This window comes from Lupinus angustifolius, unplaced genomic scaffold (assembly GCF_001865875.1).
Source record: "Lupinus angustifolius cultivar Tanjil unplaced genomic scaffold, LupAngTanjil_v1.0 Scaffold_54_44, whole genome shotgun sequence".
NCBI classification, from domain to species: Eukaryota; Viridiplantae; Streptophyta; class Magnoliopsida; order Fabales; family Fabaceae; genus Lupinus; species Lupinus angustifolius.
In genome coordinates, this window is record NW_017722639.1 from 16867 (window position 1) to 34573 (window position 17707).

Here is a 17707-nt window from a genome sequence, read left to right on the forward strand (position 1 = left end):
TTACCTATAGAACCTATTTCTTGGGATCTCCAGTCAGTTAGGTCGGGTTACCATCATGAGTGATCCTCGTTCTATGGGCAATAGTTTCATACTCTTAGAAGTAATATGGACTTTCTCTCTAGCTAGTCCTTTGGTCAAAGTATTTGCTATGCGTACATGATCCACTCTAACTGTTCCTCTAGAGAGCAACTCTCTAATGGTGTCGTGTTTGCGACCAATTTGTCGTTTCTTACCGTTATAAAAGCGGTTCTCAATTTTTACAATAGTCACAGTACTATCACAACGGATCAACACAACTGAGATCGATTTTTCCCATAGAGGAATCTCTACTAGCAAGCTTCTCAACCAACTTGCTTCTTCACTAGCTCTTGCTAATGTTATCATCTCAACTCCCATAGTTGGTTGAGCTGAAGTAGTTTGTTCCTTGTTAGACTCTAGATAGTCTATCTCATCGTTTATGGCTTCTTGCCACAAAATAGCTGAAGGTTAATATGCATGTTCATAACATACACTGCGGAAAATTATGGATCTATTTGTGTTAAAATATGCATACACTATAATAGTTTAGACAAAACGGTTTGTAAAATTACCTCAGGAGACTGCGATGGCTTTCGAAAATTATCCTTCAAAAGTATGAAGGTCCTACACGCGTATCCACACCGAGACCAATCTTTGTTGTATCAACACTTGATTCGTGGAAATAAAACATCAACTCAAAACTACTATATTTCAAACAACCCAAAAATTAGGATACAAACTTTTTCTTTGTGTGTGTATTTTTGAATCACACGTGAGGTTTGGTTTATATAAAACCAAAATCTCCCTCAAACAATTTAGTGTCAATTAATCACACATTAATTTAGCATAAAATCATAACTTCATGAATTCATTTAATGCCAATTAATCACTCATCAATTCAGCATAATTTTTTGGTTTTCAAAATTGACTATCAGTTTTAAACATTTGAAATATTACAATTAAGTCACACTTAATTATATTAAAGATGATTGAATAATATTATTTGTATTTTCGGTGCTAGCAAAAAATACAATAATATTCCACTTAAAAGTAAATATACAAAATTAAACTATTTAATTTAATCAATAATATTTTATTGTCATACAAAAATCAGAACACTCGTTAGTGGATGATCCCGTAGGTTCATTACTAAACCGGTAGTAAATTAACTCATTAATTTACTAATCAAGGTTGACATCTAGCAACACTCCTTAACGACCGGATAGAAATGAAGTAATATCTTTTACTTTAAAACCATTAGAAGACTAATATAATATTTCCTTCCATCTTTACAACTCTATGTTAACTCTAGAATATGATATAAATGTCAAATTCTAATAAGTTAACTCGTAGGGAATGACATGTCCGATATCAAAGTATAATAAATAAATTGTTAATTACTATGATAATCTCAAGTCTAAGTAAAATATATATTTCTTCACAAGAATATCATATTGACAATTCAAATGTAATATATTAACCACTATGAATTCTCATTTGAGTCAGTTCAATGGTCATATTTCTATATGCACCATTTACATGTGTTATTTAATAAATGAGAAATATTAATTATTATCTAATAAAGATCATTACACAAATATTGATCTATCCGGATTAATAGTATCCTAAGCTCAATAATCCTATGATCAAGAACGATTTGGATTAAAATTATAAAAGATTTATTTCTCATTATTATAATCTCTATTATAATAATAAATCTCTAATTTTAATCAAGGATCTTTCATATTAATTATTTTGATAAATAATGAATATGATATTAAGATGATAATACATATAATTTTATTATTATAAACATGACAAATTGGTTCTTGGACATACATTATATCCCAACAATAGCATCCAAAGCAGTCAAAACTTCTTGGAAAGTTGATGGATTCTCCTCTAATATATAGACAATATAATCAGATCTATACTCTCTAGTAGTTGTTGCTCTCGTACTTCTTCTAGGTTCTCTTTCAAACCTTTCATTTTCTATCATTATCTCTAATCACAAGTATGTGACTAGTTGATGCGCCCCAAAATCCTCAATAAGAAGAAGGTCTCTCCATACAAAGGATGAAAAGATAGGGAGACAGATGAAGAGTGCATGTTTATAATCTTAACTAATTATGTATTTTGATTATATTCCATTCATATCCACATTAAGATAAGATCAAACACACTATCCAAGAAATATCATACTTGACAAACACACTATCCAAATTTGTTGGTGGCTCGGAAAAGCTCAATCTAATCTTAAGGTCCCATAGATTATCTCATGATAAATACGGCCTTGGTTATAAAAAAACAAATAACATATTTGCATTTTATAAAAATCCAAAAGTTTATGCTCATCAAAACTTGTCTAATATGGCTGACAAAGCTAAGTCAGGATCAAAAAACACTTTTGGCATAGTTTATGGAAAGAAATGTCATGCATCATTCAAATTCAAAAGTAGACATCATAGTATGCGTTTTAAGCATTACGAAACTAATAAGAAAAGACCCAAGTCAATTTGAGCACCTAGAAATAAAATTATACATATTGCATATTTCTTAAATAATATGAAGTAGACAATGGTCTTTGAGCTTCGACAATTACAACTTAGATTGGATAATGAGAGGAAGGTAAATACCTTATGGGTATTTTTGTGAGTTGATTTACAGAGGTTAATGGATGAAAGAGAAAGACTTGTGAGCCATGAAATATGTTTGTGAGATGACTCTCAAACTTTCTCTTTTTCTTATTTCCCCTCTAAAAATCAACTCACAAACAAATCCTAAAGAAATACTTGATTAATTTGTGTTTAAAAACCAATAGGCATGAAAAAATTCATGCAATTGGGAAGAATAATACACTAGATTTAACAATACTTCCACATAGAAACACATCATTCAGAATCCAATGACCACAAAAAACAAAGTACAATTCAAATGGAGAGATAGAGTACATAGTAATAACAAATTGTGTTACTTAAACAGTTTTAGTGTACTTGTGACTTGTGAGAAACAAAATGAAGATAGTAAAAAAAGAGAAAGGCTCAATCGAATTTATATATCAAAGAGAGTTTTGTGAGATTAAATTTTGTTCTTTGGGTATTCATATTTTTTCGTAACATTTTAACTTGAACATGTTATTAATTGTAATTATCAACATATTTTATACTAGGAGCTAGTTAAAGTTGTGGATTAAGCTAATATAATAAGTCAATTTAGAGTGGGATGAAATTTAGAACAAAGTGAACTAGTTAATGGAGAAGTATCAAGGTGGGAGGAGGGGGTGAAGGATAATTATTTTTGGAATAAATAAGTGTTAAAAACTAGTAACATGATATATTTAGTTAGTAGCTCTATATAGTGAGATTAAAAGAGGATATGAGGTTAAGATCAAGTGTAGCCTAATTTGTTTATACTTATGTGTATCGCTTCCTCCATTATATATATATATTATTGTGTTGATAGGTATTTTATGTCTCTCTATTCATATTATTTTTTTTGTATTAAGTATTTAATTTATAAATATTTTTTTCGAGAAAGTGAAAGATATAAAATGTCATATTAACATCTCAAACTACTCTGTTAAATGTGTGTATTAGTAACATGTAAAACTCATCCATAAATAATATTAAGAATTAAGGAATCAAAACTGCAATAATATTACTTGTTTGTTTGTTTTTCCCACATAGGTCACTTCCTCATAACTTTTGGAAACTGAAATTGTCAGTTAGAAATTATGATGGACTCACTTTAATCTTCATATTTGCATTGGAAATTCAATTATAATGTTTTGACATTCCCCTCAAGGTCGTGAATAAATATTCTTCATGTATATTTCTTCTGCATGTAAAAATGCATTCTTCACATTAAATTGTTGTAGATCTCAACCATAATTTACTGCTAATGACAATATTACTCTAATTGTATCCATCTTAGCAACAGTGGCAAACATCTCCATATAAGGAAATCCTTGTGCCCCCACTCTCTTCCTGGCTTGGGGTTTTAATTTCCAATATTAAGAGAATGTGGCTTGTTACAATAAGTGCACTACACTTTCTCCATGTAAGGAAATCTAGAAGAAGTAGGAGAGCAACAGGAGGAGTGGGTTTCCTCCACCTTCCTTAGTATACATTTTGAGAAGTACATCTTCACTCATTTGCTAAGGTGTTGCTTAGGATGTAAAATGATAGGGTTGGATCCAATCCTACTGGCTCACATGATTTGGTCCTTCATAATTAGACCTGCATAACCTCAAGTTTAATCGTATCTAAGAACATGTTAAGATTCAAAAATTAGACTCGGTCTATATTTAGGGTTGGATAAAAGACATATATTACTCGTCTCAATTCGACTCATGTTCATTCATAACTTCTACTTATATGTGCATTCTCAGTTATGTACAAAATAATATCTCTTTAGCCTAAAGTATATAGTGCATTTGGTTGCAACAATCTATCTACTAATAATTTCATATTTTTAATTGAGTTTTTTCAAACAAAAAAATTGCTTGTTATTTGGGACATCTTATATAATTAATTGTCGCAATGTGTATATAATTATATATGTGTTTGATTCTCTAATCTTTGATCATATATGTAAATGATTCAGAATAAGTAATTTTGAGAAAAGTTAGTCTAAAATTGAAAAATTCATTATATTTAATTAGGTCTAAGACTGAATTTCAATTAAAAAATTAGTATAAATCAATATTTAGCAATGTTATGAAACCCAATTCGGATATCAAACTAAAAGAGGTCTCATATTAGGTTTAACCAGTTTAAACAGTTAAACCATCCGGTCGGACCGGTTGATTTCATATATAATTTTTCATTTTTATCTATAAATATAAAGTTATATATAAATACAAAATTTTATGTAATTAATAATTATGTATAATTATATTGAAATAACGTATCTCCATATTTTTTTTGGACCAAATTAAAACAAAAACATTATAGTAGTAGTGATCTATTTTTTTTAAATTTTAAGTGAATCATCCAGTTCATTTCCCGAGTTGTTCTGGTTCAACCAGGTTTAATAGGGTCAAAACGAAATTTCTTCAGTTTAAAGCGATTCAACCCCTCATTCGGTTAAGACTATAAACTAGAGTCATTTTCAATTCCGGTCAGTGGTCGGACCGCAATGTCCGATTATCACAACACTGATATTTAGAGTCAGATTAACCTTTGAGTCTACTTTTTGTTCAAAAGTTAGTCCAATTTGTGCTAATTTGTAGCAACACCAGTAGAGCAAGTAAAACAACAGCTTTATGGTGCATCTCATTGCAAACATTATACCAATAAGGCGTTGGTCTAGTGGTACAAGGCCTCACTAGATCCCTAAGGTCGAGGGTTCGATTCCTATGAGCGACACTTGTTGGGAAGGGCAGCCACGAACCCGAAAAGATTAGTTCCTTACCCAAAAAAGGTGAGAGGATACCTTGGTAGTACAAAAAAAAGGCTTGATAAGTATTTCATCATCAATTTTTTTGGGTGAAATTTTTTGTGACAGTATTTAATCACCAATTGTAGAGATTTCTATTTTACACAAACAGGTTAAAGAATACCTTGGAAACATTTTAATATGGTATGGATGAACTACCTACCTTAGCAACATAATACTCTTGTTTTCAAGTTTAGGAATAGTTTTCAGTGGAGAGACCATGGTAGCCTTATAATGAGGAAGGAGCAGTCTTGTGTAGGAGAGGAACTTGGAACAGAAGCTAGCTCCAGCACATCCTCAAGAATGCATGAAGATAACTACTATTTATGAGTATTAGGCATTCAGAAATGGTATTTGTACAACCTAGTGCAAACTCTACCTTATAAAGATAAAATATTGTTGCCTGGATTATACATACAATAGTGTAGATTATGCATTAGTGGGGGATGGAAGCAACAAATTGCTCACTTCAAACCATTTGAATTTTATTTTGTTAAGAATTCTTTAATGGTCTATTTGTGAATTAAGTTTTGGAAGGAAAGGGAAGACTTTGAAGTCATTTCACTATTGTATTTTATGACTCGTAAGCCTTCTATTTCTCTTTATTCTCTTCCAAAACTCAATTCGCAAACAAACACTAAGGCGAAATCCCTACTATTCCATCTCGGTCTAAAAGACACATCATGATCGGACCAGAGTAATAGCTGTCAACTTGAGGCTGGACAAGACAAGTCCATTCTGGGCACTCTCAGATCTTGACCGCACAACCAGATAATTCAGAAAGGTACGCAGTTGACCGAACAAGATCCAAACAACAGTACAAGTAGGGATGGCAACAGGCACGGGCGGACACGGGTAGTAGCTACCCGCTACCCATTTCAAAATAGAAGAGTAATCCCCATACCCGCCCGTACCCGTACGGGTACCTGTGAGCGGGTATTTGTGGGTATTTCTGGATACCTACAATGGGTACCATGAGTTTCCTTTATTATAAATAATTTTTAAAATTTTTACTTCTATTCTGTTTCAAATAAGATGAAGCTTAATTATTTTTGTACATTTTGATTGAATATTTGACAAAAATGCTAAATTTATTAGTGGTTCCATTTGTGTGATTTTTTGTTCTCATTTTTTAACAAAAAATATATATTTTCTTTGTAAAACATGTGTGTTTCCACACATGTAATAATATTTGTAGGTGTTTCACCACCAAACTCAATAAAATATGTAAACAAAGTAAAAGGAAAAAATATACATAGTGTAATAAATGTTAGAATATGTATTTTTTATTTTAATTAAATATAATAATTAATCATATAAATAACGGGTAATCGCGGGTACGGGTACCATAATACCCGTACCCGACCGTATGTACTACAGGTATTTTTAAAAACCGTTTATAATACCCACGGGTACCCGTTTGTGACCCGTACCCGTGCTCGTACAGGTTTTACCCGCGGGTACGGGATTTTTTGTCATCCCTAAGTACAAGGACCACTCAGGATGCATACATAGGACTACCACACTGTCTGAACAACACAAACTTCTACCACAAGTCAGATGCCACCTGCATACTACACCCACTTTTTCCCAAACGACGAGGACAAACCTACAATACGGCTACTCGACCTACTACAAGCTATAAGGCAACTATCTACAAAGGACGGACCTGTCAGAGCCATCCAACATAGGGAAAGCAACCCCTGCTTGTCTGGAACAGGCCCAACCAGGTCAGATGGTCGATCAGGCAATAATATCTGCCAGGGAATATTCCATGCACCTCTCAACTATAAATAGGGGACTCCCTCATAAGGAAGTTACATTCTTGATTTTAACTCTCTTACTCTCGCATTATATATTCTCTTCTATTCTCATACCTCTCTGAACCTTTTTAGGTGTCTCCCCCAACACTCACAGACAAATCTCAGGCAGCATCCAAGACGAATCTCCACCCAACTATAGCCCAACCAGACTGTACTTCACCATAACAGAAGAACACCTACAACCTTCGTAACTAACAATTGGCATATATGTTTACTAGATCCTTAAGAGGTCCTCAAGTTGATTTTCTTTGCAACCAGGGAGGAGCACCCCCTTGCATATATTTTGTACAATTACCTAAGCATGTATAATATTTTTTAAGAAAAAATAACATATTTACTAGATACATATATATATATATATATTGTCTCTCCTTCATAGAAATTCGACAAAGTTTTATGTTAATTAGGAACAGCCTAACATAATCTTCACATTTTATTCAGGCTTAAAAGTTAGGATCAACTATGTATAGTATCAAACACACATAGACATGTTTTATGGACTCATTCCTATTTGTGACTGAATAATGACATGATTTGAATGTATCTCAATTATATGTGGGCCTCCCCTTTTCTCTCCCTCTATATATTATATTCTATAAATCCCATTCCCCTTCCTATTCGATTCTTTGTATCAAACTTAATCATGTGCTGCATCACTGTAGTTAGAAGAAGTAGAAACTTCTGTTTCAAACAAAATGGGATTAGGGTAGTTAGAAGATTTTGTAGATAAAAGGTGATAGAATGTTTTTCAGGTTTTAACATTGATTACCAAAGCACATAAGCTAAATTTCACAACCACCAAAAATGGTGGTTAGACTATCCAACATTTATTAAAAATTATATGTAACTTTGCACACATTGCAAGTTTACAACAATATTTACAAAGCTTGGGAGACAGTTGCATATTATTAATGAATATTTTTAAATAACATGGAATTCTTGATGACATATGAAATTGGACTCAATTAAAACTCAGAGGACTTTGATTGGATCTAGATTCCTCTCATTAGAATCTCAATTTAAAGCCATTTTATTAAATATTCCCTACCAAGGCCCAAGCACATAATTGGATGTGGTACAATGGGATATTTTGCAATTTTGCATCTTTTGACACAATGCTCTTCTAATAGCTAAAATAATCTAAAGAGTGAATACCTACTTTGGTCCTTATAAATTCTCATGTATACTAATTTAATCTCCGAAAAGTAAAAATATAAACTAATATTCAAAGACCGTGAATGTAAATCAAAATAGTGTTTGTCATAGGTTATAGAAAATACTAAATATGACTAATTTGACTCATTTGATATTTTTTAGACCATTTAAAGTTTTTTCAATTTTTCCGGCACCAAAGTTAGTATACACAGAAAATTTTAGGGGCCAAAATAGTTTATACTCTAATCTAAATGCAAGATAAGTTTAGCAGAGGCATTAAAAAAATTACAGAACATTAGAAGGACATAATTCAACTCATATAATTCCAAACAGGAGACAATTCATAAAGTGAAAAGGAAAAAATAATCCAAAGCATGATTTCACTTTAGTATAAAGCTGGTAACTTCTACAGAGGACCTTGTTGGGTAGGATGAGGCATACCACTATATAATGTCTCCTGAGAGGATTTGAGTGAGACCATATCAGAAAGGTTTCTGATAATCCTGTGATGGTGGCTGCTCCCACGATCGCAAAAAACCTATACAAAAAGCCATTAGGTACTTAGAAACATATGAACCATTAAGGAATCTGCACAGTAATATTTTATATCCTTGTTCCATAAGTTGATGCCATCACAAAGAAGTTGCAAAGTTAAAAGATCTTAATTTTAGTTCTGGGCCCAGTTTATGGGAGAATATATTGAAATTGTGTGGTTTAGGTAGAAATAAGGAAAAGGAGAGAAATAAGCTAATGAATAATATGAATGATATTCATTTGATGTGGTGTAATACAAAATACTAACTCAATAGTCATGGACTCTTAATCCTAATTAAAATAAGGAAACACAATGAAAACTATATAACTCTCCAGAGATCATTTAGGATACTCTAAAGTATTCTAAAGATACAATAAAGATGAGATATTTTCTAGATATTCTAACATAAGCACATAACAAAATGGTAGCATTATGATGCATATACTTGAACCCACCTAGTTGAACATTAACAGTTATATTTATATGACCCATTTCTCAGACTACCAAAATCTAAACATCCGTCCGATTATAGTTGCTAAAATTATAGGGTTAAGATAGGGAAGGAGGAAAAGGGAAAGGATTCTTATGATATTGTGACATGAGATTTGATATTATGAAGTATTAATTTGATACAAATTACTAAGTTAATGGGCCTATAGTTGACCTATACGCTTGTAATTAGGTAAAGTACTAGTTTAGTACTACTAGTACAAGGCCACTAATACTAAGTAACCCACCCTAATCAAATAAGAAAACAAGTCCTACAATTGCTCCTCAATTAGAGGAATGATTAAATCTAAAACATGTACATGATTTTCTAAAGATATTTCTTACCCTCCCCATCAAACAAACTTACTAATGTTACAAATATACACACTAAAAGAAAATAAACCTAAAAATAATGCAGGCTCCATAAACTAATAACTAGGTCAAGTATTAGTTTAATACTACTTGTACCAGCCCAGGGCCACTAATACAATAAGACTCCTAACCTTAATCAAATATGGAAAGAACTCCTTCAACTTGCTTGTTAATTAGAGGAATAATTAATTGTACAACATATGCATGATATTAGGAAGATATTTCTATCACTCCCTTATTAACCTTACACCATATGCATGCTCTTAAATTGATTGTGAATGTTGGTATAAAAGGAGTAGAATGTAGAACACAACTTAGATATTCTCATTAAGAATAATGAGGTGCAATGAGAATAATCATCAATAAATGTCAATTATGACAGTAGATATCAGTAAGAATCAATATTGGCAGCTCATGGAGAGTCACCATTTGGCTAGAAGCAAAAGTCAACAGTGTGGCCAAATCTGTGAAGCTGTGTGACAGAAGGTGTGCTGGAGATACCGGTGATTAACTACACAGCCACTATTCCCCAGTCAACTACTGCAATCAGAGGACTGGGAGGCAAGAATAGATGAATCAGCAGCAGGATGCACAGAAGCAGACACGGGAAGAAAAGACATGTAATGTGTGAGAAACTGAGAATATCCTCGGTAGTGGGTGTCAAAAAGATGTTATGTGAAGGAATATGAATGGCTTTATTATATTTCTAACATGCCCAGATGGGATCTATGGGCTTCAAGTGTGGACAATACAACCTATCTTTTACGATGTTCTGAAATTCAACTTTTATTTAGTGAAATGGGGTTGCCTAGGATTGAACTCTAGACCACCTAGTCATACAGGCTTTAATAACATGCCACAAATCAATCTCCCAAAAGCTGCACAAAGGCTGCCTAATATTAGGTATGTCCGGTCAAATAGTGACTCGGTAGTAATAAGCAAACTAGAGATCACAGAGGTAAAAAAGATGTCCCTTTTTAGGAAAAGGAGGCAGCAGAACTCATCATTGTGAATGTTATGCAGGGCTGAACAGTAGGCAGTATGAAGTAAGAAGGAATGTGAAAGAAACAAACCAACATCCTACCATCAACAAATGTGGGTGGGGTGGACAGAACCAAACCAGCCATTGAAACTAACGCAAATTGTCGATCAGAGAGCTGTGACCATATAGTAGCTGTATTAGCTGGACAAAAAAGATTAGTTGAACAGATCTAGACATTCATGCCAGATGATTGTGTCACATGCCATAGTTGAGTGACAAGGCTGGCGCGTTGTAGCAGTGCATGGCAAGGTGGATGGCAGCAAGGTTGGCTAAACTGGTTGAATGAATGATGGTAGCCTGAATGGTAGGGCAGAATAGAGGTGGAAAAATTATCAATTATCCATAATCCACAATTCCTCCAAATCCAAGAAAACTAAATTCATTCATCAGAGCTAATGGATCTAATCCAGTGGATAACTTTAGTAATTGATGGATTTAAATCCATCCACTATATCCATAATCCAATAGATATCCATAGATATGTCCATGTGGATGGATATCCAATCCATCTAAAAAAACAAACATTTAAAAAATGGTGTTCCTTACTTTTCAATTTCATTCACTATCTTAACTCTCATTTTATTGTAGTGTTTCTCACTCTCATTTTGAATTTTTTATTTTTCACTAACTTTGAATTTTTTATTAGATTCAGATCAAGTATAGTACATGTGGATGTATGTAGTTCATAATAAAAGTTTGTTCTTAAGTCATAACATATATAAATATTTGTTAAAAACTTTACAAGTTGAACCTTAAACGCCGCATACTTCTATAATATTGAAAAAAATAATTTTTTTAAAAGTCCAAAAAAGCACTTTTAAAAAAAATTATAACACTTTTAAGAAAATGATTTTTAAAAGTTTTTTTTAAAAGGTGATTTTAAAAAATGTTTTATTGATATAATATTTTTTAAAAGAACAATTTTTCTCGAGAGTGTTTTTAGTTCCAATAAAAGATCAAATGGATTGGATATCCATCCATGAAAATGGAACCATGGATGGATTGGAATCCACCCATTAAGTTTGGTTATGAATGAATTGGATAACTTCAAATATGATTTAAATGGATTAGTGGATGACTTTCCACCCATCTATTAGGATCCAAATCCAAATCCATTCATTTGACACCCATAGGGCAGAATGATAAAGGGGCCATCAGCTGGAGTGGTGCACAACCAAACATGTAAGGAATGCATGGCAGGAGAAAACAAAGACAAACCGGACCGCAGGAGGGAGAGAAGCAAAAATGTCTAGCAGTGTGTCTTTGTTATTTAGAATAGGAAAAGGCTGCTATGTACATTCTATGATTCAATAATCAATATCTTAGCTATATAAAACAAATAATTAGACAGTTACTATCTCAACCACCTCAAAAGTCAACTGAAGCACTAGTGCAGTAACTAACCAATCACCCATAACTACAGCATTGAAAATCAACTTACACAAATCACACATAGTTGTAACAAATACGAAAACAAACCATAAATTAGAAAATGACATACTTAGTGGTATTTCTCCCAGCGACATATATATAGAATCATCCTCGCCGATAAGTGGTTCCTGAAACAAAATATGCGAATAATGTAATAATTATCTTATCTGGCCAAACAAATTGCAACTGATTAAGTTGACAGGCCCATTTTATTGTAGATACATGCAGAAACTGTCAAATCTGCTAAAGTTATATTAAAAAGACATGTATCAAATTCCATATCAATTTAAAGCTAGCATTGGTACCGGTCCATTATGAAGGTCCATTTCATTGTGAACAGAATTTATGTCGCTGGGTACTGATGAACAGTTCGGGAAATCTGTTGCAAGCAACTCTGATATCATTAGTCCATATCCATCTTGAACATCATTTATATCACCAGTACTTTGAGCATGATTGGTAAAACCCTCAAGACCTTGAAACATATTATCTGTCCTGTATAATTGAATGACGACAAATTAGTAAGAGAGCTGCAAGGTGTATGAAGGATCTTCAAACTTATATGCTCCAAATGATCATCGCACTATGTAACCGGAAGAAAAAATGGCAACTACTAACTAGATCAATCAGATCCTGGTAAACACAATCACTGATATAGGATAAAAATCATTTAACAAAACTGACATAAAGCATAAAAAATAACAACAAAAAAAACATACTTTCTCTCCATATTTTCAACTGGCTTTTCTTCTTCAGTGGAATCATTTTCTAGATCAATTATTTCAATCTCTTTGCCACTTGTTGAATGAGTACTGAATTTACCCGATATACTAGCGTGACTCATGGGCAGGCCTATATCAACAGGTAATTCTTTCTTTGCTTTAGTACCAGGGGGGTAAATAAGAATTGGATGATCAACATGATTTTCATGGACTTCAGATGCTTCAATGAGATTCAGATCACAAGTTCTAAATGAACTTGGTAACGATTGTTTCTCCTCCGAACACTTAAGAGATGGTTTAACTCTACCTTGTGTGAACTGACTACTCATTAGGCTCTCTTGATCAGAAGACATAGTCACTTTGTCAATGAGTGAAATTTCATCTTCCACCAAGCTCTCTTTAATTTCCATACGATTGCTATTTACAAAGTACTCACCGGTCCTCGGGACAAGGACTGGAAGCCATTCTCTCAGTCTTTTGGTTTCCACCCTCATATCACCAGCTTCTGCAGCACGTTTTTCACCCCTTTCCTCAGCCATGGTGCTGCAACTTCCATACTCGGGTACTGTAGCACTAGACTCTTGGCCGTTATCATGCATAAAACCTCCATCTTGACCAGATTGAAATCCAATAGGTTGAACTTCCTCAGCATTACATATAGTGTCAAATTCTTTCGTATTCTCAACATCTTGAACAGGTTCTACCTTAACAATGTCTGAATCAGTATGTTCTAAATCATAAGTTTTCTCAGATAGTAAATCACCTGAGGATGGTCCTTTAACAGACTCGTTTTCAGTTATGACATCAGGTCCTTGAAGACTCCCCATATCTTTAAAAATTTCATCTTCGTCATCGTGATGATGATCAGCTTTCAAATTCTTGTTTGTCCGGGAAGATCGGATCCTGGTAGGTACCTTAACAGATTTGCAGAATGAAAGTAAATCAGTGAAAACCGTACTAGAGCTCATATTTTCCTGATCATTGGACTGCACAGATAAATTCTTCGAGATACTTGATTTCTCCATATCATTTTCGTCGTCATCATCAGCGCAAGCAACATCCTTTTCCTTTACCTCCTTAACTTCACCACTCACATTCTCCAAATCATTGGAACTCTCACCAAACTCCATCTCCATATTATATGCATCCTTTTCGGCACCAGAAGAATTTTGTTTCGAGTCCAATAACTCCCCAGAAACACGACCATCCTTGTCTGTCTCAGCATCCAAACCATCACCATCCTCACTTTTTGGCACAATTTCATTCGAATCCGGCTTCTGCAAAACATCAACATCACCCCCACCAACACCATCTTCCTGCTGCTGCTGCTGGTGCTCCTCATCTTGCTGTCCAGTAACACCATCATCATCATCGTCGTTGAAATTCATGTTACCTCTATATCTATCATTCCAAGACTCATTCCTTCTAAAATCGCGACCCCAATCAAATCCATTGCTCCTAAAACCTCCTCTCCTCCTACCACTACCCTTCTGCCCAAACTCCTCAAACCCCGGTTTCCTCCTCCATGACATCCCCCCATCAACATTATTCCCCAACCGATTCAGCGCAGAAGCCCGCCCCCCACCTCCCTCAACCACACTCTCCCCTTGCTTCCTAAAACCACCAACACCAACACCACCACCAACATTACAATTATCATTCAATCTCAAATTCAACACATTTGGAGGCAACAAACCCTGTGAAACCAAATACTCAGCAGCAAGCCTCCCAGCTTCCACAAAAACATCTCCATCATTAAAACCACCTCTACGAAACGGCGGCTGAGAGTACGGTTTCGAACCAGGATTGCTTCTTTCAAAATTGCCATCGCGGCGATATTCGGAGGCATAAAAGCCTCCTCTAGGTTGACGAGGCTGCATAGTGATTTCTTTCAGTTCAAAGTTATATTACAATTGAATTAAATCACTACTCACAACATGTTCAATTGCTGACAAAAAACATAATTCAATTAAGAATCTCGAAATTAATTGAGTGAGTGAAATGGATCTAAATGAAATTAATTGGTTAGGGATTGAATGAAATTGAAGTAGGTAAGGGTATGAAGAAATTGTTCATGAAGGGGGCATAAGGGTATTTTGGTAATTAGCGGTGGAGTTGGATTTTTTCATGTGAAGTGAAGAGTGGTGTTAATAGAAAGACAAGAATTTTAGAGAAGATTGTGATTCTGAATACTTCATAACAGAATGAAATTGAATTGAATGGAACATGTTCTTCTTCCACTACGTAGAGATTCACCTTTTTGGCTTTTTGTTTACTTTGGGAGATTTTTTTAGTTTTCATTATTATTTAAAGAAGAACTATTTTTGTAATTTAATTTATGATACATTTGAAAAATGGTCCAACAATAGAACATATTAGTCAAATTAGTTTTTTTTTTAATTTTATTTATGATTGTGATTATTTTGATTCACCTTCATAATATTTGAAGTTTGAAATTTAAATATTTAGTTTTTAGGTATTAAATTAGAGGATGGTTAGTTTACACCCAAATTAAGTTACATTATTTACACTCAATCTCATTCATTGATTTTCTTAAATCCAAAAGAACAAATAAGTGAAACTTAAAAGTCATTTAAGATTCATATTTTTTTATTTTATCATTTATTTAGTACACTATATTTAAGAAAATTAATAAATAATATTGAGTGTAACTTGTATAACTTAATTTAGTTGTAAATAGATACATCAGGAAATTTATAAGAAAGTTTATAAGATTTTCCCACAAATAAAAATATAAGTCTGGGTTTTCAAAATTAGAGTTCACTCCATATATCCTTGGGTTTCTTCAGTGTAATATTTTTGTATAGAAATTTATGAAAAGTAGGTACATTATTTATCATTTAAGTATTCATGAACACTTACATGTACTCTTTACTCCAATCTTTATTTAATATTTATGCAAGAGATTCTAACTTGATGTTAACATTTGTCTATTTTCAATATAAAGTTTTTTTTACATTGTAAGTATGATATTCAATATTCATATATATCATTTATCAATGACTATTAATACATTAATGATAATAATATATGATTGTCAATTTAAATTTAACTCTTACATTATCATAGAAGATTATATTAATCCGCAGTCTACAACACCTATTATCACATGCGTGAACAACCAATAGGATGCGAAATAAAATAATTATTCAATTTACACTATATATAATAAATAAATAAAGTTTGGATATTGAAAGAAAAGAAATTATGAAGATGATCATAGATGATAGTGTGGGTAATGGATAAATGCTGGTTTAGCATGGTATATATTTATTAAAATCTTAATGTTAACTAGTGGACTTCTTATTTTAGAGGTAACTTTTAATTAGCAAAGCTAGGATTAGGACTTCTAAAATTTTGTTTTCCTACATACATTCTCTGCCTCAATCATTAGCTTTGTTCTAGTGCACCCCATGGAAGGTTTTGAACTAACAAATATTTAGGAGATGACCATTGCTTTATTCTCAACTTTGAACAACAACCACAACCTAATTAACTTTGTCTGATGCACGATGATTTCAACTAGTAAGATTTAGAGAAGATAGATATACATAATTTTATCCTAATAATATAAATATTATTTCCCGAATTTAAATATGTAAATTCTTCCTCATTAAACATAAATCTTGCACCAATACTTTACCCTTCAACCAAGACATTAAATATAACTTAGTAGTTCATCACAACCTTGGTCAAAAGAAGAATAATAGAATTAGTTAATAAAGATTCCAAATTCATATGATTAGTAACTAATGCAATAAATTTTAAAAACATCACAATGAATTGATATATTATAAGTCACATTGATCAGTGTTTAAATTCACAATTGAGGGTCACTTATATTTGAAGAATATGTAGAAGCCTATTTTATATAAAGAGAAACAAGAACGTAAGACAAACAAACATTAGTAATTTTTGAAACTGTTGCAATGATTCATTCATAAGTATATGGATACAAGTTTTTTTTAGCATTTATGTGTTTAAATGCATAAATTTTTATGAGTTGTGGTTGTGAAGAAGATCTTGTTCTTGACTTTGGTACTGTTTTGATGAAGATATCAACATCACATGAAGAAGAAAATGAAGAATACTTAGACAATGAAGATAATGTTGGAGAATATCTCCATCCGAAATCCATAGATTAAACGCGGAAGTCCTTAAGACCATGGCTTTGTTCCCATAACCTAATATTTATGCACATACATAAACCCAGATGGAACAATCATGGTCCAGACCGAAGAAACTGCAGATGAGTTCATGGTGAAGATGAAGAACATACCTTGTTGAGCCATTTTCGGAATCTCGAAGGTATGAGGGTGCGAGGATCTTCCAGATGATAGAGCATCAAATGGTTTTCCTTATGTTTCTCTAGAGGGGAATGAAAAAATGTCTTAGTTCTTGAGTGTGTTATTTTTTTGTTAAGAGGAGCCTTATGGTTGCCTTATGTTATATGCCTAATGGATGAGTTGATAGTGTGATATCCATTTTGGATAACACTATTCTCATCCTACCTTATTCTCCTCAACTTTACATCTGAAAACCTGTTGCTCTACAAATGGGAACCATAACCCATAAAAGTAACCCCGTAGTGGTTACTACTTTAGTTGCAATAATAATTCTGATTCAGCCCCTTCATCAAATCAGAAATTGCCTGAAGGTA

At 33.0% G+C, this 17707-nt stretch overlaps 1 protein-coding gene across 4 annotated transcripts; it reads right to left on the reverse strand.

Moving 5' to 3' along the window:
- Window positions 1–5564: 5564 nt before the first annotated feature.
- Window positions 5565–15316, reverse strand: LOC109339066 (uncharacterized protein At4g26450-like). Of its 4 annotated transcripts, none has more exons than XM_019576438.1 (5): window positions 13024–15316; window positions 12610–12799; window positions 12375–12432; window positions 8877–8973; window positions 5565–5753 (listed from the first exon to the last, which is right to left on the reverse strand). In XM_019576438.1, exons 1-4 carry the CDS (start codon window positions 14904–14906, stop codon window positions 8918–8920), a joined length of 2187 nt encoding a protein of 728 aa, XP_019431983.1. In that variant the 5' UTR covers window positions 14907–15316; the 3' UTR covers window positions 5565–5753; window positions 8877–8917. The 4 variants fall into 4 exon arrangements, with proteins under 4 accessions (XP_019431983.1, XP_019431984.1, XP_019431985.1 ...); XM_019576439.1 differs by having other exon boundaries at window positions 5705–5774; XM_019576440.1 differs by lacking the exon at window positions 5565–5753 and having other exon boundaries at window positions 8714–8973; window positions 13024–14324; window positions 14646–15316.
- Between the last annotated feature and the right edge of the window lie 2391 nt (window positions 15317–17707).